Source organism: Diabrotica virgifera, chromosome 8 (genome assembly GCF_917563875.1).
Source record: "Diabrotica virgifera virgifera chromosome 8, PGI_DIABVI_V3a".
NCBI lineage: Eukaryota > Metazoa > Arthropoda > Insecta > Coleoptera > Chrysomelidae > Diabrotica > Diabrotica virgifera.
Genome location: NC_065450.1, coordinates 87,397,964 through 87,424,258, shown reverse-complemented (window position 1 = coordinate 87,424,258; position 26,295 = coordinate 87,397,964). Strand labels below are relative to the sequence as shown.

The window sequence follows — 26,295 nt, the reverse complement described above, 5'->3', positions numbered from 1 at the left end:
GATTTGCCTCAATATTTTTGTCGGACACTTAGATTTTTTTATTTAGAATATAACTACTTATAACCTGATACTTTTGTCGGAAATGTTTTTTTTAATTCGGGAAAAACTATAGAACGACGTTTGTCGTTGTTCAAGGAGTATGTACACAAATTATCAGATCACAATTTTCTAAAATTTTCGCTATTGTCGGAAAATTTTTTAAGAAAATATTGAGTACTGTTCTTCGTCATACCTTTTTAAATGTTTTACTTAGCGTGTGTACCTATTTTCAGCTAAATGGGTTCAAAAATAACCGAGAAAGCTGTTTTAAAATTTTTTTTGACAATACCTCCTCGTCAATATCCTAAAGAATCAAGTTTTCTGTTCGTTTGCCCCAACATTTTTGTCAGACAATTACATTTTTTGTTTAAGAATATAATTATTTGTAACTTACTACTTTTGTCGGAAAAATGGTTGTAAAGATAAGGGATTCACGAGCCCAGCATAGTTTCAAAGTATAGTTTATTAAAAAATTAAATTTTTTGTCCGACTTTGGATTTGCCCCAATATTTTTGTCGGACACTTAGATTTTTTTGATTTAGAATATAACTACTTATAACCTGATACTTTTGTCGGAAATGTTTTTTTTTAATTCGAAAAAAACTATAGAACGACGTTTGTCGTTGTTCAAGGAGTATGTACACAAATTATCAGATCACAATTTTTCTAAAATTTTCTTTATTGTCGGAAAATTTTTTAAGAAAATTTTGGGTACAGCTCTTCGTCATACCTTTTTAAATGTTTTACTTAGCGTGTGTACCTATTTTCAGCTAAATAGATTCAAAAATAACCGAGAAAAACTGTTTTAATTTTTTTTTTGATAATACCTCCTCGTCGATAGCCTAAAAGAATTAAGTTTTCTGTTCGTTTGCCTCAACATTTTTGTCACACAATTACATTTTGTGTGTGTGTGTGTGTGTGTGTGTGTGTGTGTGTGTGTGTGTGTGTGTGTGTGTGTGTGTGTGTGTGTGTGTGTGTGTGTGTGTGTGTGTGTGTGTGTGTGTGTGTGTGTGTGTGTGTGTGTGTGTGTGTGTGTGTGTGTGTGTGTGTGTGTGTGTGTGTGTGTGTGTGTGTGTGTGTGTGTGTGTGTGTGTGTGTGTGTGTGTGTGTGTGTGTGTGTGTGTGTGTGTGTGTGTGTGTGTGTGTGTGTGTGTGTGTGTGTGTGTGTGTGTGTGTGTGTGTGTGTGTGTGTGTGTGTGTGTGTGTGTGTGTGTGTGTGTGTGTGTGTGTGTGTGTGTGTGTGTGTGTGTGTGTGTGTGTGTGTGTGTGTGTGTGTGTGTGTGTGTGTGTGTGTGTGTGTGTGTGTGTGTGTGTGTGTGTGTGTGTGTGTGTGTGTGTGTGTGTGTGTGTGTGTGTGTGTGTGTGTGTGTGTGTGTGTGTGTGTGTGTGTGTGTGTGTGTGTGTGTGTGTGTGTGTGTGTGTGTGTGTGTGTGTGTGTGTGTGTGTGTGTGTGTGTGTGTGTGTGTGTGTGTGTGTGTGTGTGTGTGTGTGTGTGTGTGTGTGTGTGTGTGTGTGTGTGTGTGTGTGTGTGTGTGTGTGTGTGTGTGTGTGTGTGTGTGTGTGTGTGTGTGTGTGTGTGTGTGTGTGTGTGTGTGTGTGTGTGTGTGTGTGTGTGTGTGTGTGTGTGTGTGTGTGTGTGTGTGTGTGTGTGTGTGTGTGTGTGTGTGTGTGTGTGTGTGTGTGTGTGTGTGTGTGTGTGTGTGTGTGTGTGTGTGTGTGTGTGTGTGTGTGTGTGTGTGTGTGTGTGTGTGTGTGTGTGTGTGTGTGTGTGTGTGTGTGTGTGTGTGTGTGTGTGTGTGTGTGTGTGTGTGTGTGTGTGTGTGTGTGTGTGTGTGTGTGTGTGTGTGTGTGTGTGTGTGTGTGTGTGTGTGTGTGTGTGTGTGTGTGTGTGTGTGTGTGTGTGTGTGTGTGTGTGTGTGTGTGTGTGTGTGTGTGTGTGTGTGTGTGTGTGTGTGTGTGTGTGTGTGTGTGTGTGTGTGTGTGTGTGTGTGTGTGTGTGTGTGTGTGTGTGTGTGTGTGTGTGTGTGTGTGTGTGTGTGTGTGTGTGTGTGTGTGTGTGTGTGTGTGTGTGTGTGTGTGTGTGTGTGTGTGTGTGTGTGTGTGTGTGTGTGTGTGTGTGTGTGTGTGTGTGTGTGTGTGTGTGTGTGTGTGTGTGTGTGTGTGTGTGTGTGTGTGTGTGTGTGTGTGTGTGTGTGTGTGTGTGTGTGTGTGTGTGTGTGTGTGTGTGTGTGTGTGTGTGTGTGTGTGTGTGTGTGTGTGTGTGTGTGTGTGTGTGTGTGTGTGTGTGTGTGTGTGTGTGTGTGTGTGTGTGTGTGTGTGTGTGTGTGTGTGTGTGTGTGTGTGTGTGTGTGTGTGTGTGTGTGTGTGTGTGTGTGTGTGTGTGTGTGTGTGTGTGTGTGTGTGTGTGTGTGTGTGTGTGTGTGTGTGTGTGTGTGTGTGTGTGTGTGTGTGTGTGTGTGTGTGTGTGTGTGTGTGTGTGTGTGTGTGTGTGTGTGTGTGTGTGTGTGTGTGTGTGTGTGTGTGTGTGTGTGTGTGTGTGTGTGTGTGTGTGTGTGTGTGTGTGTGTGTGTGTGTGTGTGTGTGTGTGTGTGTGTGTGTGTGTGTGTGTGTGTGTGTGTGTGTGTGTGTGTGTGTGTGTGTGTGTGTGTGTGTGTGTGTGTGTGTGTGTGTGTGTGTGTGTGTGTGTGTGTGTGTGTGTGTGTGTGTGTGTGTGTGTGTGTGTGTGTGTGTGTGTGTGTGTGTGTGTGTGTGTGTGTGTGTGTGTGTGTGTGTGTGTGTGTGTGTGTGTGTGTGTGTGTGTGTGTGTGTGTGTGTGTGTGTGTGTGTGTGTGTGTGTGTGTGTGTGTGTGTGTGTGTGTGTGTGTGTGTGTGTGTGTGTGTGTGTGTGTGTGTGTGTGTGTGTGTGTGTGTGTGAAAAGATGGCTTGGATGCGAGTCCGTTAGCCACAGATTTTTATTTTATTTTTACCTCAATTTATTAGTTTTGTTATATTTATACGTATTTCACTTAAATGATTATATTTGTTTCTTTCAAGTAGTTTATGAGTAATTTAAATGTTTCCATTTTATGACAACTTAGTAGATATTCTATACCAATTGGAAAATGAACTTGTGTTTGTCGTAAATTGTAATATAATTGATTTATATATCTCTCGTTAATTTTGCATTCCAAGAAAATATGGTTTAAATCTCTAATCGAAACATTATCACAAAAACATACTGATGAATTAATTATTCCTAATTTGTGCAGATGTGCCTCATATTTCCCGTGTCGAGTTTTTAATCTGACGATAGTAGAAATATCTTGCTTTGGCAGGTTATATTTAAATATGTATTCAGGTGGCGGAGGAAGTTCTTGATGTAAAGAAAAATATAAATTTTTTGACATGCTTGTAATATTTTTCCATTCTTTTTTCCATATTTTATTTATTCTAACTTTGATGTCATTTATTGCATCTGTCGATAAGATGTGAGTTAGTATCTCACCTTTTTTTATTGCATATTTGGCCAACTCATCCACTTTCTCATTACCCAGTATACCGGCATGCCCTTTTACCCATATAAATACTACTTCCACTTTAGACAAATTATTTTTTATATTACATAAAATTTTTGATTTGTATGAACTAAAATTAGTATTTTCAATTGCATATATTGCAGATCTGGAGTCTGTTATTATCACAGCTTTTTCAATATTATTCTCTTTGATCCATTCTAGAGCTTTTTCGATGGCTATAATCTCAGTTATAAAAATACTACTAATACTAGATAATTTGTAATTATTATGTTGATGGGTATTTTGCACATACATAGCACATCCTACTCCTGTTTGATTTTTAGAACCGTCTGTATAAATTACTCTGTAATCCACAAAGTCGCTCAGTATAGATTTTACTAAAATATTATTTAAATGATTTGATTCTGTATATTTAGGAATTATGATTCTGGGTTTTTTTATCAAAGTTTTATACGGAAATTTATAAATTGGTAATAATTTACTCTTGTGTAAATCTGTATAATTCCTGGTTTCAATGAATGCATCTGTTAGTGGTGGTGAATTTTTTATTCTCCAATATTTACTAGTTAAGTTTTCCATGTTTAATAAAGCCAGATTTGTTAAAAGGTCTGACTCAGTGTTTCTTAGCTTTATGCAGTATTTTTGAGCTAAAAATTGTCTACGTAAATTTAATGGGATTTCATTACACTCTGCTAGCATAACGTTTATTGGAGTGGATACCATTGCAATTAAACATATTCTCAAGCATCTGTATTGTATCCGATCTAAAATTTTTAAGTTCGTATTGCTTGCTGATCCATATATCCAACACCCATAGTCCACGACTGACCGAATACAAGCATTGTAGAACAATAAAGCTGTTTTGGGATCTGCACCCCATTTTCTGTTGGTAATACACCTTAGTATATTTATTTTTTTTTCACACTTACCTTTGATGTATTGAATATGTTTAGTCCACAGAAGTTTATTATCTAGTACTATCCCTAGATACTTATACTGATTCACCACTGGTATAGTACGCCCACTCGAGGTTACGTTTCCCGGTGCGCGCAACCTATGCCTGGTGAAAAACATAATATTGGATTTTTCTGTGGACATTGTCATATTATTTTCATTTGTCCATTGTATAATAATTTCAACTATATGCCTCAATGATCGTAGACAGTCGTCGTAGGTTTTTTGGGTGGAGTATATACAGATATCATCTGCATATTGTAAACATTTAATATTTTCGTCAAACAAACTATGAATACTAGCAGAATATAAGTTGAATAATGTTGGACTTAATACTGAACCCTGTGGCAGACCTTGATTTACAACTCTTGGTCCGTGTAGTATATTTCTATGATCTTTTAACCATACTGTTCTATTAGTATATAGATTTAATATATTATTACAGATTTCATTATTGAAACCAAGTGAACACATTTTATATTTTAGTATGTTAAGATCTACTGAATCATAAGCTCCTTTTATATCCAGAAACAAACAAACTAGCTACTCATTTTTAGACATCGCAATTTGTATATCTGTATCTAGCTTTGTTACTACATCCAATGATCCAAGACCTCGGCGAAATCCATACTGTGTACTAGGTAAAATACAATTTGATTCTAAAAACCATTCTAATCGAGCTTTGATTAATCTTTCAAAGGTTTTACTTATACATGACATTAAAGAAATTGGTCGATATGACTTGGATAAATTTTTGTCTTTATTAGCTTTTAATAATGGTTGTATGATATATTTTTAAAAATGATCTATGTATTGCTCTCCTACCCACCAACTATTGAAAACTTTAATTAATTGCTCCTTAGCTATTATGGGCAAATTATAAATTAATTCATAGGTAATAAAATCATATCCAGGAGTAGTATTCTTCGCTGTTTTCATTGCAACCTCCAAATCTTCAAGATCAAACGGAATTTGAAGCTCATTGCAATCTATTACATGCATATTATTATCAATAGTCTTTAATATATTTGGTACACAAGTTGGTGCATATGTATCTAATAATTCCTCAATAATTGATTGCGTTAGTAGAGGTTTTTTGTGAGTGTTATTCTTATTTGATATTTTTTTAATAAAATTCCAAATTTTTGATATTGGTGTGTTTTTATTTAGTTGATTGATAAATTCTACCCAACATTTTTTTTGTTTTTGTTTGAATAGTAGTTTACACTGTGCTTGTATTTTGCGTAGATCTATATAATATTGAAAATTTGATACTCTATTATACTTCTTTAAAGCGTCTTTTCTATCTTTCACTTTCTCGTCGCAATCTCTATCCCACCACACTGGTCTTGTGTTTTTCTTACTAGCGGCTGTGCGGCATTTCATTGCCTCACAAGCTGCTTTATTAATATTAGAGACTAACTGTTCAAAATTGTGTTCAGTGGAAGTAATACTTTCATTTTCCATGCTGTGTGTTAAAATATTTTGATAGTTTTCCCAGTTGGCCGAAGATTCAATCCATTTTTTACTTGGTTGTATTATGCTGTTATTACATCTCCTTGTTAAGATTGTACTTATGGGAAAGTGGTCTGAGCCTAGCGTATCATCTAAAGGATTTCATCCTATGAAACCGATCAAGATTAGTGAAGTAAGTGTTAGATCCACTGGAGAAGGATTTTCATTTGGTCTAGTAACTTTTGTAGGTCTACCATCATTTAAAACAATAAAATTGAGATTTTCTAGAGCGTCTGCTAAATTTTTACCTTGAATATTGTCGTGCACCGAGCCCCATATGCTATGATGTGCATTGAAGTCCCCACAAATTATACTTTCTCCTTGTATTTGTGTAAATATGTTCGTCCAATAATTTTTTGTAGCTTGTACATTTGGTGGTTTATATATACATATGATTGATATTTTGAGGTCTTCTATATATATTGCACAAATTTCTATTTTTGTATTAAAGTTGTTTCTAAATTTTATTTCAGAATAACAAAAATGATCTTTTATAAGTGTTCCTACGCCACCATATCCATCTGCTCTACTTTTATTTATAAAATTATAATTATTTAATCTAAAACTTTGGTTAGGTGATAACCAAGTTTCATTTAGTGCAATTAAATCAACGTTTTGTGTTTGGTTTATATGATTTAAGAGATTTGCTTTATTTTTTATTATAGACTTTGCATTCCACTGTAATATATTAAACTCCTTATTCATTTTCTTGATTTCCAGCATCTTGTTGAATAGATCCTAATAAATTTTTTAGTTCATTTTGTGTCTCTTTTATAACCTGCATTTCTGTGACATCTAGATTAAGTTTTTTATATATATTTTCGAATATTATAGGTAGTTTTTGCATTACTATCATTTCTAATTTTTCCTTGTATATCTGAAAGTCTTCTCTGTGCGGATTAGGTAAGATTGAATTATTTATTTTAATTTTGTTTTGAAAATTTGGTGTTTCTTCTATAATAATCGGTGAAATAGCTTTACGCTTTTTTGGTTGTGATTGTGGTCGTGGTACCCAATTTTTATTTGAACTGGTTGGCGTAGATGATATATCAGAGTTATCAATTTGACTCATTTGTGAAAATTTTTCCAAATTGTTCAATACATCAAATCTATTATTAGAAGTTACTTTAGAGTAACTGCAATTTTTTTCTAACAATTCCGCTTCCTTAAAAGATAAATTTTTTTGTGACATAATCTTTTTTACATTTACCTGCTGTAAATATTTGGGACAATGTTTGGAAATAGACTGATGTCCATTTGTTTCACAATGTATGCAATATTCTTCTTTTGTGCATTCTTGAGTGTCTGCATTTTCGTGTATTTGGCCACATCGTTTACATTTATTTGTGGTACTTCTACAGTACTTTGCTGTGTGTCCATACCTTATACATTTGAAACACTGGACCACTTGATAAACATATGGTTCTACTACAAACCTGACCAAATTTATTTTTACATATTGTGGTAAATTATTACCTAAAAATGTCACGATAAGCATTTGTCTAGGTACATATTGTACCTCCTTATCTGGGCCTAGTATTTTCTTCGTCATTCTTTTTACCTGTACTACTTTTCTTTCGCTCTCAATATTATCTAATATATATTTGTCAGTTAAAAATGTGTCAATTTCTTTGATTATACCCTTCTTGTGATTAAAAAACATAGGTAATGTAAGCAATTAAATTATTTTTTTTAATAACCTCATGTTCAATGATTTTCTTTGCTGTATGGAATGTTTTAAATATAACTTTTACTTTGTTTCTACCTATTAATTTAATGTCAACAACCTCGTTTTTAAAATTAGAATTATTAAAAAGAAAATGACCTACTTTTACTGGTGATAAACGATAGCTATTATCTACTGGTTCAACAATGACATAAAAGGGACCTATATCTATTGCTGCATACCTGTTCTGGATATCATAAACTTTACCATTATCTTTTGTTATATCCATTTCTGAGTTCATAACGCTTCTATCAGGTGGATCCTGTTTAGGCGGGGGCTGATCCCCGCCTATTTTATCGTCCATATTACCTTAATACTATAGTATAATAAAATTTCCAATACCTTACCTAATCAGAAGAACTAAATTGTCAGTAAACTATTCTAAACTGCAAATAACAAATTAAAAAACCAAACGGGAACAAAAACCAACACACTTTCTACGAAAAAACCGCCAAAATTCAATATTTTCTGTAAGAGATCCAAAAATTATTATAACTTTGGCATTTGTCAACTTGACAATTACATTTTTTGTTTAAGAATATAATTACTTGTAACTTACTACTTTTGTCGGAAAAATGGTTGTAAAGATAAGGGATGTACGAACCCAGCATAGTTTAAAAGTATAGTTTACCAATATAAATTAAATTTTTTGTCCGACTGTCGATTTGCCCCCAATATTTTTGTCCGACACTTTGATTTTTTGATTAAGAATATAATTACTTATAACCTACTAATTTTGTCGGAAAAATGGTAATAAATAAAAAAATTCAGGAAATTGACATCTTCGGCGCATCCGACTGCGCATATGCCCCGTGAAAATTGTCCGACAAGGTTACCACATTATTTGAAAAAGGTTTTATGGTAGATTCAGTTAAAATTATCCATGTGGTAATAAATTTATTTTTTTCATAAATTTGACATATTTAGCGTGTCCGACCCGTCATATGCCCCAATATTTTTGTCCGGCAAAATTGTTTTCGCTATTTATATGATAAAAACCATTGATTAAAATAAAATGACCGATGTGGTTATAAATTTTTTTCTTGCAAAAAATTGACAACTTCGTCACCGCTTGACAGATAAACGCCCCACTACCATAATGCGCCAAGCTCCAAATTTGTCCGACTCCACCCAAATTACAAGTACAAAAAGTTTCAACGGTGTGGTCATAAATAATAATTTTATATGTGGGCCCAAGGCCTATTAGATAATAATATGACAAAATATTTCCGCCTCAAAATAAGCTGTCCCACATTAAAGTAATGACAAATTTAAATTTGATAGCACACCTCCATCTACAATGGTATAGAAATAATACACTTTTTACCACACGTCGATGTGTTATAAAGTTAAAATAATTTATTTTTGGCATAAAACATATTCAGCACTAATCAACCAATAAATTAATGTCTAATTTCGCTAAAAACATTAATAAAATGAGTTAAATATTAAATAAGTCCATAAGAGCTAAGGTATTTGTAGCATCTATTCGAACTCTTGCGCCTCTGGCGGTCACTGCTGAAAGCTGTATTAGCCAAGCCGCACACCAAAGAAACATGAAACGAAAAACATGAAACATGAAACGAAAAACATGTTTCATGAAACTAAAACACTGCTAAACAAATCTCAGAGTCCGCCTACCAATGAAACGAGTGTGATTCATGCTCATGACACATTTTTATTTTCGGAGAGTTTCATAAATGGCCGGATGTATATTTGTTTAGCATTGGTTTATTTCCATGAAACGTAATTTACGTTTCATGTTTCTTTGATGTGCGGCCTGCCTTAGAGGTTGAAAAGTTAGCCCACAAACGATGCATTGCGTTTCCACTCCTTACAGGTCTCCATATGTGTATCATATGTTTAACGTCAAATTGTGTTCGCCAAAAATTTCAGGTGACTACGCTAGGTGTCGTGTCGGTCATGCACGGAGCGAATAGTACCTTAGTTGATTTTTTTACCAAGAGGAGTAAACTAGAAAGACAGATTCACACCCAAGAAAGTTACTAGAAAAGTCACCAAATTCATCTTCTTTTTTCATTGATCATATCAGCTTTCGATGATAATCCATACATATTATATTATACTAAACATCGCTAAAGAGTTCTAAAAACAACTGTTTTTATATAAAAATAGACTAAAAATCTAAAAATTAAAGGAATAATGCAGAAAACACAAAAAATCGCCGATATACTTAATTAACCTATAAAATGACAGAAGTGCCAAAATTTCATAAATGTCACTAGTGTCAAATTTTAATAACAGTGGAGTAAACTTGCCTGCGGTTGGACCAATCAGAAACAAGCATACGGCGCGATAAATTTGAATCACTCCTCTTGGTTAAAAAACAAACAATAGTATATTTTACGAATTTGCGAAAATTTTGAAATAGAGATGACAATTTTGGCTTAAACGGTCCGCTGTGCTGAGAAAGTTAATAACAATGTCTCCCAATGTTTGTCGCACTGTCTAAGATAAATAGAAAAATACGGTTTTAACTCAATGTATTTTATATTCATTAAGAGAAATATACAATTATTATTAGTGCAAAATTAGAAGAAAACTACAAATTCTACTTTTTCTAAATTGTACTGGTAAGTACATACCTATTATTTACTGACAAAATAATAACAATAACATTCTTTAGTAAATAAGTTTTTCTTAATGGGAAAATAAAAACATATTACGGTGTAATCAAGAATTAGAGTTCCAATAATCACTGTTACCGGTATCTCCATTTGGATTGTAAATGATGACTGGATTAATTGCTTCGGTGCGATTTTCACGCTTGAAATTTCTTCTATTACCTTTTCAAATTCCCGCACTCGTTTTTTGTGTAAAATTTTACGACTTTTTCGATGGTCCAGTTTTTCTAAAATTTATATTTTTGTAGGTATTTTTAATGGTAGAGGAGCCCAAGCGGGGATTTTTGCATTTGCTCGAGCGCGTCAGATTATCACCTAGGGAGAAACCTTGTACCCTGTAAATGTACCTCTACCATATATTGGCTCTTAATACAGGGGAGTTTTTGTTAACACGTTGACTTATATGTATAAGTGTTGTGACACTATATGAATTTTGCAAAGTAGAATAGGAAAATTGCTGAATTTATTTAGCACTTTGAGTATATGGAAACATAGACTCATTATAGTTCAGAGAAATAAGGAAAAAAAATATCATGTTGGTGACACAACCACCTCCAGGCCGAAACCAAATTTTTTAAGTAGTATGCACATCTACATTAATAACCTATATGTTTCCTGCAGCCGATTTTGATGATATACATAGTTATAAACAAATGAAGATCAAAAAACGGTAAATATTCGCTTTTTTCGTCTATAACCAAGAAGTTAAGTATTTTAAACAAATTTGAGAGTGAGAAACTCATAAATCGTACAAAAAACTTCACAATGGCGTTCGCTGAATATGTCTATCCTTATTGGTTGCTTCGGAAATTGCAAAATAAATCATAAATTTTGAGTTTTTATATATATTTAAAACTTAAGTAAAAATTAACTTAAAACGTTCTTATTACACGGAATGCTGAGACTCCTGGTGCTTAAATCATGCCCTATATTTCAAAGCAATTGGTCAAATAGTTTAAAAGATATTTAATTTGTTTATCCCAAATTAATTTTTTTTGCAACACTGTAAGTCAGAAAATGATGAAGTTACACTAATACTTTGGATAGTTTATGAAAGAAGAAGATTTATACTATTAATTTAATTTAAAAAAAATGACAAAAAATAATTCTAAATACTGTAAAATTATTTTGCAAAAACATGTGAAATAAAAAAAGGGGGGGCTAACTTTTGTTTAGGGGGCTCCCTAATTGTGCTAGGACAATTGTTTTCCTTTCTAAATGTGTATAAAAATTCAGTCTTTCCAAATATGAAAAAATAATTTTTCTACGGGTAACGGTTAAAAAGTTATTCTAATTGTTTATAAGTAAATAAAAAATTCAACGTGTTTTTGCAATATAATTTTACACTGTTTAAAATTAGTTTTTGTCATTTTTTTTTAATTAGGTCAATAGTATAAATGTTCTTCTTCCATAAAATGTCAGAAGTCTTACTGTAACCTCATAATTTTCTGACTTATAGTGTTGCAAAAAAATGAATTTGGGATAAACAATTTAAATAACTTTTAAACTATTTGACCAATTCCTTTGAAATTTAAAATATAATTTAAGCACCAGAAGTCTCAGCAATTCGTGTAATAAGAAGGTTCTAAGTTAATTTTTACAGAAGTTATGAATATTTACAAAAACTCAAAATTTATAATTTATTTTGCAATTTTCTAAGCAACCAATAAGGATAGACATATTCAGCGAACGCTATATTGAAATCTTTTAGACGATTTATGAGTTTCTTACTCTCAAATTTGTTTACAATGCTGAACTTTTTGGTTATAGACGAAAAAAGCGAAAATTTGCCGTTTTTTGATCTTCATTTGTTTATAACTATGTATATCATCAAAATCGGCAGCAGGAAACATATAGGTTATTAATATAGATGTCCATACTACTCAAAAAATGGTTTCGGCCTGGAGGGGGATGTGTCACGAGAAAAATCTTATTTCTCTGGACTATTAACATTTTTTGTAAACATGTGGACGACGATCATGTATGTCGTGTCACATTTCATATGCATCTGTAGATGTATTTTGTAGATACACAACTCTTTATTTTAACAATGTCGTCTATAGACGTTGTGTCACATTACATCAATGGAAATTAGACGTCATAGACGTCCGTCAACGTGTTAAGGGGGGTCCGAAAAAAATATATCCTTAAAAAAAACTCGAAATCGTCAGATTAAGATAAGGTAAGTTAAGTACATGCAAAAGAGTGTATATTTAAATATCTCACGATTTGAGCGGGGCCTAAGGAAATGGGTGAGTCACAAAATTTCACAAAAAAAAGCGAATATTTCGCGAAATGAACGTCACATCGAAAAACTAGAAAGTACGTTTTCAATATTTTTCAAGAATCTATCGAATGATACCCAAAAACTACCCCTCACCAATATTTCACCAACTGAACATCAGATTAAAAAATTGCAAAATATGTACACATATTCAATATTTTTGAAAAATCTATCGAATAGCACCAAACACGATCCCCCACGGAGGTGGGTGGGGGGTTACTTTAAAATCTTAAATAGGAGTCCCCAATTTTTATTGCAGATTTGGATTCTTTACGTAAAAATAGACAATTTTTATTCGAGACATTTTTTCGAATTGTGGATAGATGGCGTTATGAACGGAAAAACGATTGTTGGAAATGGAAAATTAAATTAAAAAAATGGAAAGTCCCCACTAAAATGGAAATCTTTACTTATATTTTTTGGTTTTATTACCTACTCTTCACAACCCAATAGGTCCCCAAATCGCTCGAGTAACTGCAAATTTAGCATACTTTCCTCCCCTACTATAAAAAACAACTAATTTTGCAGTTAATTTGTTTAATAAAAAAATTAAGCATCAACTTTTGTACTAGAACTTTTTGATATGTTATTTAATCTCAAATATTTATATTTCATATCTTCTTCTTAACGTGCCCTATCAAGTCCCCTTGACGTTGGCGATACCATGGCGAGCGTCTCTGTCTCGAGCTATTCTAAATAGTTGTTCTGCTTTCTTTATTCCTGTCCACTCCCGGATATTCTTCAACCAAGAGGCTTGCTTTCTACCAATTCCTCTGCGTCCTTCGATTTTACCCATCATAATAAGTTGAAGAATATTATACCGGTATCCCCTTACTAAGTGTCCAAAATAGGCCATCTTTCTATATTTGATGTTATTAAGCAGCTATTTCATATCCGAAAATTAAACAATATTTTTGTCACTCTGTATAGCAGTATAGCAATGACACAATTTGTTATTGTATATAAGCATGTGCGGCCCGCTTAATTTGGTTAATTATTACACAACGTAAACAATATTTGTATTTGGGGTATTACACATTAATGCTGATGATTTAATAAACATCATTTGTTCTTTAATATTTTTTATAATACCATGACGCGTGGATCATGACCCAGAAACATGTTGCCACTAAGAAAAGGGTACATTATAATCATGGATTCTCATAGCTTCAATCATTATAATCATTATAATCATTGAGTCAAGATGTAACTTCAATAAATAAATTAGCATTCATACCGAGTAACTGTTAACATATATATCGTATAACTCCCGGGTCAGAGTTCGGGGTTATATAAACTTATATAATTGGGGATTTTTGTTTCATTACACACAGAAGTCCAATCTGCTCCTGCATCGTTTCAAGGCTCAGCTAGCTTCCCTTTGCTGATTCTTTTCAATAACCGTTTTAGTATAACCAGAGAACAACGAATACAATGTGTGTTCGTTGTTCTCTGGTATAACATTTAACAATTATAAAAAGTTCCATCTTGTTAGACTTTTTCCGTTAGTAAAAACTACATTGACTCCACTATATTGTAATGTAAATTTATAAGTTTACACCGATAATTTGCCACCTCTACTAGTTTCATCTCTTTTTATTTCACAACGTATTCACTGTATTCGTATAGAGGAGCAGTGTTATTACTTTAGTTTGGTTTTAAATATAATATCCGATTAATAAATAAATAGTTTTATTTAATACCTTTCGTTTTATTTAAAATCATTACAATATTATAATATACTTTTTCCAGTAATATGTTTACTATTATATCGTAGGTTATCATCATTGTTGGTTGTAAATACTGAATCATCTTCAAAGCAAATTATGGTTTTCTCCTTGCTGTACTACAATCGTCGATTTTTCTTTATTATTCCGTATACGATAATACTGAAAAGTAAAATTGACGATCCCATTTTTCCTCTTTGGACGACATTTTTCACACGCATTCAATCGGTAAGTCTTGATTTTATATTTTTGTTACAGTCTTTTTTATGTTTACTTTTTAAATAGTAAGATTATAAAGAGGCCAACAAATGAAGCATTTTGGCTCGCAATTTTTTCGTCCAATATGGATTTACTTGATATTTTCACGGAAGGTAGCGAATAGCCCAAGGCTTATTTTCTATATCATGCCACTGTACGCTAAAACCTTGGGGTGGTTAACACCCCATCTAGGGGTGGGAATTTTTCGTTACATTTTAACCATGGAAATCGAGGGAAAATTATTTCTAAGAAAAAAATGTTTTTTAAGTTTTTTCATAAAACTAATATTTTTCGAGTTATTCGTGGTTGAAAGTAACAGTTTTGAAATGAAAAAATCGACATTTTTAGAGTGCTTTTTAAGAATAACTCGAAAAATGTGCATTTAATCGAAAAAACTGTATACCAAAATTGTATCTTTTAGAAACTCAAACAAAATCCTTTTTTTATAATTTCTGTACGACCAACACAAACCGAGATACGGCATGTTAAAGCTTAGCTTTTATCGGCAAATGCATAATTTGAAATATAGTATGGTATAGTTAGACCCAAACCCAGACATCTAAAGTGAAAGTTATCCTCCAACACCAAATTGTTCTATATGGTCCACATAATGTTCAGAAAAAAGTCACACCATTTTAAGCGTCGGGTTTGGGGGGGAGAGGGGGAAGAAATCTGCAAATTCGTAGTTTTTTACGTTTTTCGTCAATATTTCTAAAACTAAGCGGTTTAGCATAAAAAACCTTCTACAAAAATTGTTCTAAATTAAATTTGAAATAAAAAAGGCCCTATGCATAACCCTTCTAAAATGAACGGTTCCAAAGTTACGGAGGTAGTATAGTATAATTGGTCCAAAAAAGGCCTAACCCAGACATCCAAAGTAAAAGTTTTCCTTCAACACCAAATTGTTCTATATGGTCAACATATTGTTCAGTTAAAAGTTACACCATTTTGAGCGTCCGGTTTGGGGGGGGGGGAGAAGTCGGTAAGTTAGTAGTTTTTTACGTTTTTCGTCAATATTTCTAAAACAATGCTTTAGCGTAAGGAATGTTCTATAGAAAAATGTTCTACATAAAATTCAAAACAAAAAAGGTTGTACATATAATTGTTATAAAATCAACGGTTCCAGAGTTACGGAGGGTGAAAAGTGGAGGTTTTCGATACTTTTATATTTACCGATTTCTCCCCCCTCTCCCCCCCAAACCCGACGCTCAAAATCGTGTGACTTTTTTCTGAACATTATGTGGACCATATAGAACAATTTGGTGTTGGAGGATAACTTTCACTTTGGATGTCTGGGTTTTTGGTATAGTTATGTCATAAATATTGGCCATAAAATATAAAAAGTATCGAAAACCTCGACTTTTCATACTCCGTAACTCTGGAACCGTTGATTTTATAACAATTATGTATAGAACATTTTTTGTTTTGAATTTCATATAGAACAATTTTGTATATAACATTGTTTACGCTAAAGCATAGTTTTAGAAATATTGACGAAAAACTTAAAAAACTACTAATTTACCGGCTTCTCTCCCATCTCCTCCCAAACCGGAAGCTCAAAATGGTGTAACTTTTTACTGAACAATATGTGGACCATATAGAACATTTTGGTGTTGGAGGAAAACTTTTACTTTGGATGTTTGGGTTAGGCCATTTTTTGGACCAGGTATACTATGTCATAAAAGTGACAATGGCGAAGATGCTATCAGCAGTAAAAATTCAAAACGACTCGTCAACCCCATTCGAAATACATAAGGGGTTAAGGCAGGGAGATGCGCTGGCGTGTCAGCTTTTTAATGTAGCCTTAGAAAAAGTTTTACGAGACGCTAATTTAGATAGCAGAGGAACAATATTTAATAGATCAGTCCAAATTCTTGCATATGCAGATGACGTGGACATTATAACAAGAACCAGGGCGAGAACTGCGGAAATCCTAACCGATCTAGTAGCAGCAGCAGAACTAATGGGGTTACATATAAATCAAAATAAAACAAAATTCATGGCGACCAACACAAACACAAGAGCTGGAAATGTTGATGCAGATCTAATCATCAATGACCAAAACTTCGAAGCGGTCAAAGAGTTCATATATCTAGGGACATCGGTTAACCCCAATAATGACAAGTACTTATCTAACAAAGGTCTGTCTCAAAAAACTTGTATAAGGCTGGATAGAACATTGATAATCCCCGTTCTCACATATGGTTCAGAGGCATGGACGCTAACTAAAACAGATGAATCCGCTCTATCAATTTTTGAAAGAAAGGTACTACGCAAGATATTCGGAGCGGTTTGTGAGAACGGAATACGGAGGCGTAGATATAACTTTGAACTGCAGAATATCTACAAGCAAACGTTGGGTGGAAAAGATATTATCACTATAATTAAGCGAAATCGCCTGCAGTGGGCAGGACATGTAGCCCGAGCCCCTGAATCGAACATGATAAAAAGGATTCTAACAGCTCAAGGTAAACCAAAGTTGAGGTGGATGGACGGGGTAACACAAGATGCCGAGAAGATCGGAGTCGGCAACTGGAAAGGGCAGGCAAGGGACAGAACAGAATGGCGTAGAACGCTTGAGAAGGTCGAGGCCCTCTAAGGGCTGTAGCACCAGGATGATGATGATGATACTATACTACCTCCGTAACTTTGGAACCATTCATTTTAGGAAGATTATGCATAGGGTCTTTTTTATTTCAAATTTAATGTAGAATAATTTTGTATAGAAGGTTGTTCATGCTAAACCGCATAGTTTTAGAAATATTGGCGAAAAACTTAAAAAACTACGAATTTACCTATTTCTCCCCCCTCTCCCCCCTCTCCCCCCCCCCCCCCAGCCCGACGCTCAAAATGGTGTGACTTTTTTCTGGACATTGTGTGGACCATATAGAACAATTTGGTGTTGAAGGATAACTTTCACTTTGGATGTCTGGGTTATGCCATCTTTTGGATCAACTATACTATACTAATATTCATACCCAACTAACGGGAAAACTTTGTATTTTTCGAGGAAATCTTACAGAATATTTTTTCAAGCATACAATTAGATGTTTCAAAAAACAAAAGACAAAAGTTTATAGTATAACAATTAAGCAACTTATGATCAAAACAACGTCGATACCTACTTTTTTCACGAAAAAATTAGTGAAAACAACCCGCTAACTATCCTCCTAATTAAAGTTGATCTTCATACCCCCTTATTCGTGCCCTTTAAACTCACCCCACTTAAAAACTAACGAATCACCCTACAGAATCATTTGTGAAAAAACTTTTTGTCACCAAAAATGAAGGAGCTATAATTATAAAATATTTATAAAACGAATATTTTATTCAAAAAATTCGAATAGCCCGAAAATTCGAAAGAAGAAGATGATATCGATCTCGATGAAGATGACTAAAAAACTATTTGTATTTGTATTTGTATTTGTATTTGTATTTGTATTTGTATTTGTATTTGTATTTGTATTTGTATTTGTATTTGTATTTGTATTTGTATTTGTATTTGTATTTGTATTTGTATTTGTATTTGTATTTGTATTTGTATTTGTATTTGTATTTGTATTTGTATTTGTATTTGTATTTGTATTTGTATTTGTATTTGTATTTGTATTTGTATTTGTATTTGTATTTGTATTTGTATTTGTATTTGTATTTGTATTAGTATTTGTATTTGTATTTGTATTTGTATTTGTATTTGTATTTGTATTTGTATTTGTATTTGTATTTGTATTTGTATTTGTATTTGTATTTGTATTTGTATTTGTAAATTCGTATTTTTGTGAAAATAAATGATTTTTTACGTAATTTTTTTTACGTACAAAAACATATACCATACGTTTTTTCTGTATAGATCTGTTATCTGTTAAATTACTTATAAAAATTGCAATATTATTAAGGGTGGTTTTAAGGGTTCAAATATTATGATATTATATCCTAAAGCATAAATCGATCCTTATTTAACCAATCAAAACCAAATTTTACCCATATTAAGGTTTACAATATTTTTATATAATTTTTGATAATAAGGGGTAGTTTACATCGATAAAAATATTCCACGCCCTTGAGCATGATATAGAATATAAAGTACAGGGTGAGATGATCCTAATCACAAATATTTATGCAAATCGATGCAAGCCGAAATCATTGGTTCAGGATAAATACATTCTTTATATGTATATAGCTCTAATAAGGGTCGTTTTAAGGGTTGAAATATTACGATATTCTATCCTAAAGCATAAAAGAATCATTATTTAAGTAATAAAAACCAAATGTTGACCATATTAAAGTTTAAAATGTTATTTTATAATTTTTACAATTAGGGGTAGTTTTCACCCTTAAAAAACCAAAAGCGTACAACGGCTCGATATAGAAAATGGACGCAGGTTTGGGCAAATTTTTTGAGTGGGCCCGCACTTTTGTGCGCGGGCCAAAATGACATGTTCAAAATGTCTCCCGGGCCGGAAAACTATACTGTGAACGAACGCTGTGTACCCGCCAATCGTTTTGGTGGAGTTATTTCCCTGCACTGTCCAAAAAATGTTTTGACACAAATGCTATAAGTATCATTTTAAAGCATCGAGACAAAGAAATTTGATGAAGAAGAATTTTTCAACCCTGAACTAGAGGGTGAAATGAGCCTAATCCCAAATTTTTGTACAAATCTATGGTGGACGAAAAAATTGCGAGGTTTTTCCATTTTTTAGCTTCATTTTCTGGCCTAAAAGCATTTATGATGATCATCATTATCCTTATCATCATCATCATCATCATCATCATTCAACCGGGATCTATCCACTGCTGGATATAAGTCTCCCTCAGTCTTTTCCATGTATTTCTGTTTTGTGCTGTTTGCCTCCAATTTTTGTCGATCCGTTTTATGTCACAGAATACTATCATAAAAAAATAAAATGACATAAAATTTACGATAGTATTCTGTGATGAAAGTTTTAGATTTTAGACTGAAAATTTGATACGTGAAGAAGATGATTCGCCCGCGAGCAGTTCTTATTAGACTTATTAGATCCTATTAGAATGTGACATTTGTTTGATGTGAGTGATGTCAAATTTAACAAATTACATTTAACACACACTGGACAAAGGTCAAAACAAATTAAACAAATTATAAATAGTCCTGTCGCCAGTGGGAGTACAACGGCCTCCTTAATTCAGATGAACTTATCCAAGTATTTTTATGTATTTTGACCCGTAGAACACGAATTTTTTGGGTAACAGTCGATCCGGATGTCGATAAGATTGTTATAAACAAAGAACTTGAGGAATCACATAACAGCGATTTTTCGCAAAACAAAACATTTTTTTTGTATTTTTTAAATCATTCTAAGCAAAAAAGTGTTTACAAGTTTTTTCGTACGATGCATAGTTTTCGACATAAACGCGGTTGAACTTTCAAAAAATTGAAAAATTGCAATTTTTGAACCCAAATAACTTTTGATTGAAAAATAAAATAGCAATTCTGCTTACCGCATTTGAAAGTTCAAGTCAAATTCTATCGGTTTTGATTACTTTCATTGCTAAAAATTAATTTTTTTATTGTTAAACAACGCTATAGACACATACTGATTGAATGATGTTTTCAATGCATTTCTCATTTGAAATCGAACGAGTAGGCACGTATACAGACAATTTATACGTATATTACGTACATTAAAACGCATGCATTTGGGCACGGGAAACACTATGTGTTTATGGCTTTGTTTAACAAATAAAAACTTAATTTTTAGCAATGCAAATAATCAAAACCGATAGAATTTGACTTGAGCTTTCAAATGCAGTAAGCAGAATTGCTATTTTATCTTTTAATCAAAAGTTATTCGGGTTCAAAAATTGCACTTTTTCGATTTTTTGAAAGTTCAACCACGTTTATCTCGAAAACTATGCATCCTACGAAAAAACTTGTAAGACCATTTTTTGCTGAGAATCACCCAAAAAATACAAAATAATGTTTTGTTTTGCAAAAAATCGCTGTTATGTGATTCCTCAAGTTCTTTGTCTATAACAATCTTATCGACATCGGGATCAACTGTTATCCAAAAAATTCGTGTTCTACGGGTCAAAATACATAAAAAAACTTGGGTAAGTCCATCTGAATTAAGGAGGCCGTTGTACCCCCCCCCTGGCGACAGGACTAAAATGCCGGTACAACATTTGGATATCAGATACGGAGGAACAATCAATATCTGCCATTTATAATTTGTTTAATCCGTTTTGTCTTTTGTCCAGTCTGTGTTAAATATTACTTGTTAAATTTACCATCACACCCATCAAAAAAATGCCACATTCTAATAGGATACCTTCCTGATTTGTCGAAACGCCCTTGATGACGCTCTAGGAGCGAAAGTATACTTTACTAGGTGCTCGATATTTCTTTTGTTCCAATAAATTTCATATATTCGAGCATTCAACCTTCTCCTATTTTAATAATTTTGAATTTATGGTCAAAGCTGTATCTCATTGATGTTGCACCGATGGGTTGTCTAATTACAATATCTGCTTTTGGCTCCTCAATTGTTTATTGGTTTCGTCCTGTATAAAGATAGTGTAATGGTACACGACAACCCTCACGGAATTTTCCTAATTCCTTTGTTATAAAAATAAGGTCATAATATTATAATTGCAATTTGTATAATTTATTACGACAGTAGCAAAGTTCAAAGTATTGAACTTATTTGAAAGACTGCAAAGAAAGCACACGTCATTCTTACTACACTTATAGTACCTCACCATATATGGTAATACATATTGGCACTGTTTTTAACTATAACAGATATAAATAGGAAAGTCGTGTACCTGATACGTTGTTGTTGTTGTTGTTGTTACACTCTCACTCGCGTAGTCAGGGGATCTAATTACCTCCGGGGCAATGGATTATCCCAGACCTATCTCAAGTTCTACGTAGTTTAATTGTAAATTTAATTATATAAGAATAAAGTTTATGGAAAAAGTTTAAGTTCATTTGTTCGGGGTAGTGTCTTGCAACCCCCAACGTCACAATAGTAGTAGATTGTTGCACCATATTTTGTCAGGACTTTGAGAGCAGGCCGGGATATCTGTAATATCGCAAAACGATCTCCATGAATTTCTTTTGGCTTTCCGAACTTCTTTATTGTATAGCGTTAGCTTATACCTGTAAGCATCCCAGTCTTGGTTACTTCTGATTTTGTTAAATAGCTTCGATCTTACTTGTATTGCTTCTCGAATTCTTTTGTGTTTTTCAGATAGTTTTCCTTGTAAGTCACCATAATAGTTTCGCTTACCATTCCTATTGTCGAAATTATACTTTCTACTACTCCATTAAATAAGTTTATACTTTTTCTGAGATTTCTACTGAGGGTTTCTGTATCCTGCCCCGTTGACTGTGTTAATAATTCCGCATTCCTTGCCCATTCTACGTAGGACCTCAACATAAGTCACTTGATCCACCCATGAAATTCTTAAAATGCATCTGTAATACTACATCTTGAAGGTCTCGAGTTTTCTTAAAGAATCTTCAAAAAGTGTCCAAGCCTCTACTTTGTATAATACCGTAGAAGAAATAGCATCTAATGATAAATATTTTGATCTTCATCATCATGATCTTCCTCAATTTATTGCTTCCACTATTGGATAAAGGTCTTCTCCATATTCTTTCATTGTTCTTTATCTTGTGCTTTCTGTATCCAATTTCCCACTGTTTTTGCCAAGCCATCCATCCATCTTTTTGGTGGTCTACCTCGGTGTCTTTTATCTTCTCTAGGTCTCCGTTCTATGAGTCTTTTGGTCCACCTATTCTCATTTAAACCATCCAAATCCAGCCCATCTCCATTTGGTGTGCGCAATTTTTTCTATGACACCTGTCACTTTAGCTCTCTCTCTCACTATCACATTTGGTACCATATCTCTTCTTGTAATTCCCAACATTGCTCTTTTCATTTTTCTTTGGGTTATTCTCAATTTATTTGCAGGATGTGTCCTAGTTAAAGTTATAGTTTCGTAACCATATTAATATGTTATTACCGGCAGTATGCATTTTTTGTAAACTTTTTTCTTCAAGCAAATCGGTAGCGTTTTTTAGGATAATATATCGCATCTTGCCAAATGCTGCCCATCCCAAGCCTTCTTCTTCTTCTACGGCACTACAGCCCAAATTGAGCCTTGGCCTCCTTTATTTTTTGCCTCCACCCTTGCCTGTCTGTGGCTGCTCTTCTCCATACACGGACTCCTAAAAGGGCTTGTGCGTCGCTGTTTACTGTGTCTTCCCAGCGCTTTCGTGGCTTCCCAACCGGTCTCTTTCCTTGCATTCTAGCATTCAGTGCTCGTTTTGGTAGCCTATCCTCTCCCATTCTTATCACATGTCCGGCCCATTGCAATCTTTGTAATCTAATGAAGTCTGACAGGGGCGTTTCCTTATAAAGTTGATAAAGCTCGTTGTTGTATCGACTTCTGAAGATTCCGTTTTCCCTCACAGGTCCTAGTATTCTCCTAAGTACTTTCCTTTCGAATGTGTCGAGTTTGTTTTTGGATGTTTCTTTCAGCACCCAGACTTCACTGCCATAGCATGTTATTGGTCGAATTAAGGTTTTATAGATTCTCATCTTTGTATTTCGGTGGACACTTTTTGACCGAAATATATGGGAGAGGGCAAAATAAGCTCTGTTTGCCTGCGTTATTCTCTTCCTTATTTCTCCATCTTCTGATCCGTCGGCATATATTTCTACTCCCAGGTATGTAAACTTTTCAACCGTTTCAATGTCATCTTCATGTATAATGTTTTCTGGGACTATATTTCTTCTCGTCTGAGTCATTATTTTTGTTTTTTCTGTGTTAATTTCCAGACCTAGCATTTTTGTTTGTGTTTTTAACTCTGCATATGTTTCCTGTGCTCCTGTTGATGTTCTACTCATAATATTAATATCATCAGCATAAGCGGCCAGTTGAACCGTTCGGTTGATCAGTAGATTTCCTCGTCCAGTTTGCATTTGCCTAACCGCATACTCCAGTGCCAGGTTAAACAATGTTGGGGCCAGCCCATCTCCCTGTTTTAGTCCCTGCGAAATGTTAAAAAAGTCTGTCCGGTGGTTTTGTATTCGTACACATGCCTGAGTTTCATCCATTGTGGCTTTAATGAGTCTTATTAACTTGTGTGGTATTGCCAATTCAGCCAATATATAGTATAGTTTGTTCCTTTTGACTGAGTCGTATGCCTGTTTGAAGTCTACAAACACGTTGTGAACATCAATATCGTGTTCCCATGCTTTGCTCAAGATCTGTTTTACTGTGAATATTTGATCCAGTGTCGATCTTCCCCGTCGGAAGCCCGTCTGATACTCTCCAATAATATTTTCTGCTAGTGGTTGGAGCCGCTGGTTTATAATATACGTCCCAAGCCTATACGACGCTAAATCTCACAAATGTGATTGTCTTTCGCTATTAGGGGCTCGATTGCCCCTAAAAATATCTACCAGTTATACGCCCATATAAAAAACTGTTTACACGAAGCAGCATTTGAAGCAATGGGATACTACATAAAACCCAATGTAAACAATCCATACTGGTGGGATGGCGAAATAGAGGAAGAAATAAAATGTAAAAGACAATTATACCAACAATATTTAAGCTCCAAATCATTACAAGATAAAATAAAATATAAAGAAAAACAAGCAGAATTACGAAGGAAAGTTTCTAAGAAGAAGAACGAGTCTTGGGAAAGAAACTGCCAACGAATAAATACATATCTAGGAGGAACCAGAAGCACAGAAAGCTGGAAATTGATAAAAAACTTGAGAAAAGAAAAGAATAAAGAAATAATAATACACATATATCCAAAAGTTTGGAATATTGGAATATTTCGTCTTTTTATTGATTTTTATATATAAACTTTTCTGAAGAGTTAAACATTATTTTGTTTCAATTCTTAACAATACTAAATAAATCTCAAAACCAGATAAACGATATGCAAAAAAATTATTTATTCTTTTGGAGGGAACAACTTAGAAAGTACAACTTACATTTAAAAATAAATACGTAAAGAAAAAATAATTTTTAATAAAACTAATAATTAGTATTTCCTCCATTGGCCTGTATGCATGCCTTTAGGCGATTTGACATGCTGCCGATTAACTGGTCGAGCTGGGCTTGCGGAATTCTCTCCTATTCTTCACGAGCAGCATACTTAGTTCGCGAAGTGTAAAAGGGGGATTGTTTCGCTTTTTGATGCGTGTCTTGAGAATGTCCCAAGCATGTTCAATAACGTTCATATCGGGGGTATTCGAGGGCCACTGTAATGTAAATATTCCTTCTTCTTCCAGGAAATTTTGTACTGCTGCTTGTGTAGGACGCTTCACCTGTGGTAAAAGGACCTGGTGAATATCTCCTGTCCTTCACACAAGAGGGGAACCAGCTTCTATAGTGGTTGATATAATTAGACTCTGATATTCTTTGTCGAGTCGAAGCAAGGTGTAAATCGGTGTTGAAATGATTAAAATACGTGTGAGATAATTAGTTTATTTAACACAAACACTAATATTTACAAGTATCGTACAAAATAATTATTATTGTTTTTACTACAACAAAAAAACATACATAAATTTGCTATGTGCAATTGACAGTAAAGTGAACCGCGATTTAAGAGTGAAACATGTGATTAGTAACAAGTGAGAGAAGATTCGCGTGAAAAACCGTGTAATGCGATACGAAAATACGAGACGTGAATACTTTCAGAGTTGAGCGAGAGACGCGACCGATAGCTCGGTAGTTGACGAATAAGTGATTGAGAGACGAGAGACTAAAAACGACTTAGGCATAAGGATTCCTTTTTCCTTTGGGTCCCCAAAAAGAAGTGGAACTCATTCATCAATGTCCTATGCGTGTCTAATTTACGTTCAGAAATAAACAGAAGGTTTAATTTAGTCCAGTAACGACAAAGGCCTTTATTGGTTTAAGGATACATAAATCCGACAGCAAGACAGCTTCACACATTGTCAAGTTGAAAGAATTGTTCTTAATTTCGATCCAAACCCTGGGAACCGGATATATCTTAACCTAGAATGTTTTCGTAGTGCACGGGTCCTTGTATCGCCGACTGAAATGGGAGGCCACGGGACAAGCAAATGTTTTCTCGGAATTGGTTAATTTTGGAAGCTACAAAGGGCAGATGTGTTCGTTTGAAATTATCAATGATTCGACGAATTTTATTAAGATTCTTATATAAGTAGAAATGATAATTAGCTTTATGTTAGAAAATCTAACATAAATTGCCCCCCGCGCCAGAGGAGGAAAAATAAATGTTAAGAGCAAGATAGAGAAAGAGAGAGCGATGGAGAGAGATAGCGATTGGGAGAGAGAGATCGAAAGAGAGAGAGAGAGCGAGAGAGGGAGAGAGAGAGTGCGGTTTTTAGTAAATTTGCTTGAGAGAAGAAGAGATTATGGGAAACTTTATCTTCAGTTGTGAGTTATTTAAAAATTATATTTACAAATAAATTGCGAAAAATCAAGAGATAATTCTTTACAATAATAAACAAAACTTGTTTTTTTTTTCATTTTTCTTAGTGTATATACTATTTTGTACAAAAGGGTTTTGACCTAAATTTACAAATCAGTTGTCGCGGGTAACTGTAAATGTGTCATAAATTATAG

General features: G+C 33.9%; 1 protein-coding gene across 3 annotated transcripts in view; it reads left to right on the top strand.

Annotated features, from left to right (window-relative positions):
• Positions 1–26,295, top strand: part of LOC126890758 (uncharacterized) — a 132,188-nt gene that overhangs the window by 75,347 nt on the left and 30,546 nt on the right. For all 3 annotated transcript variants that reach the window (XM_050659929.1, XM_050659928.1, XM_050659927.1), the window contains exon 2: positions 14,457–14,634. In XM_050659929.1, the coding sequence (XP_050515886.1) occupies positions 14,506–14,634 (129 nt within the window). In that variant the 5' untranslated portion in view covers positions 14,457–14,505. The remainder of the gene's footprint in view (positions 1–14,456; positions 14,635–26,295) is intronic.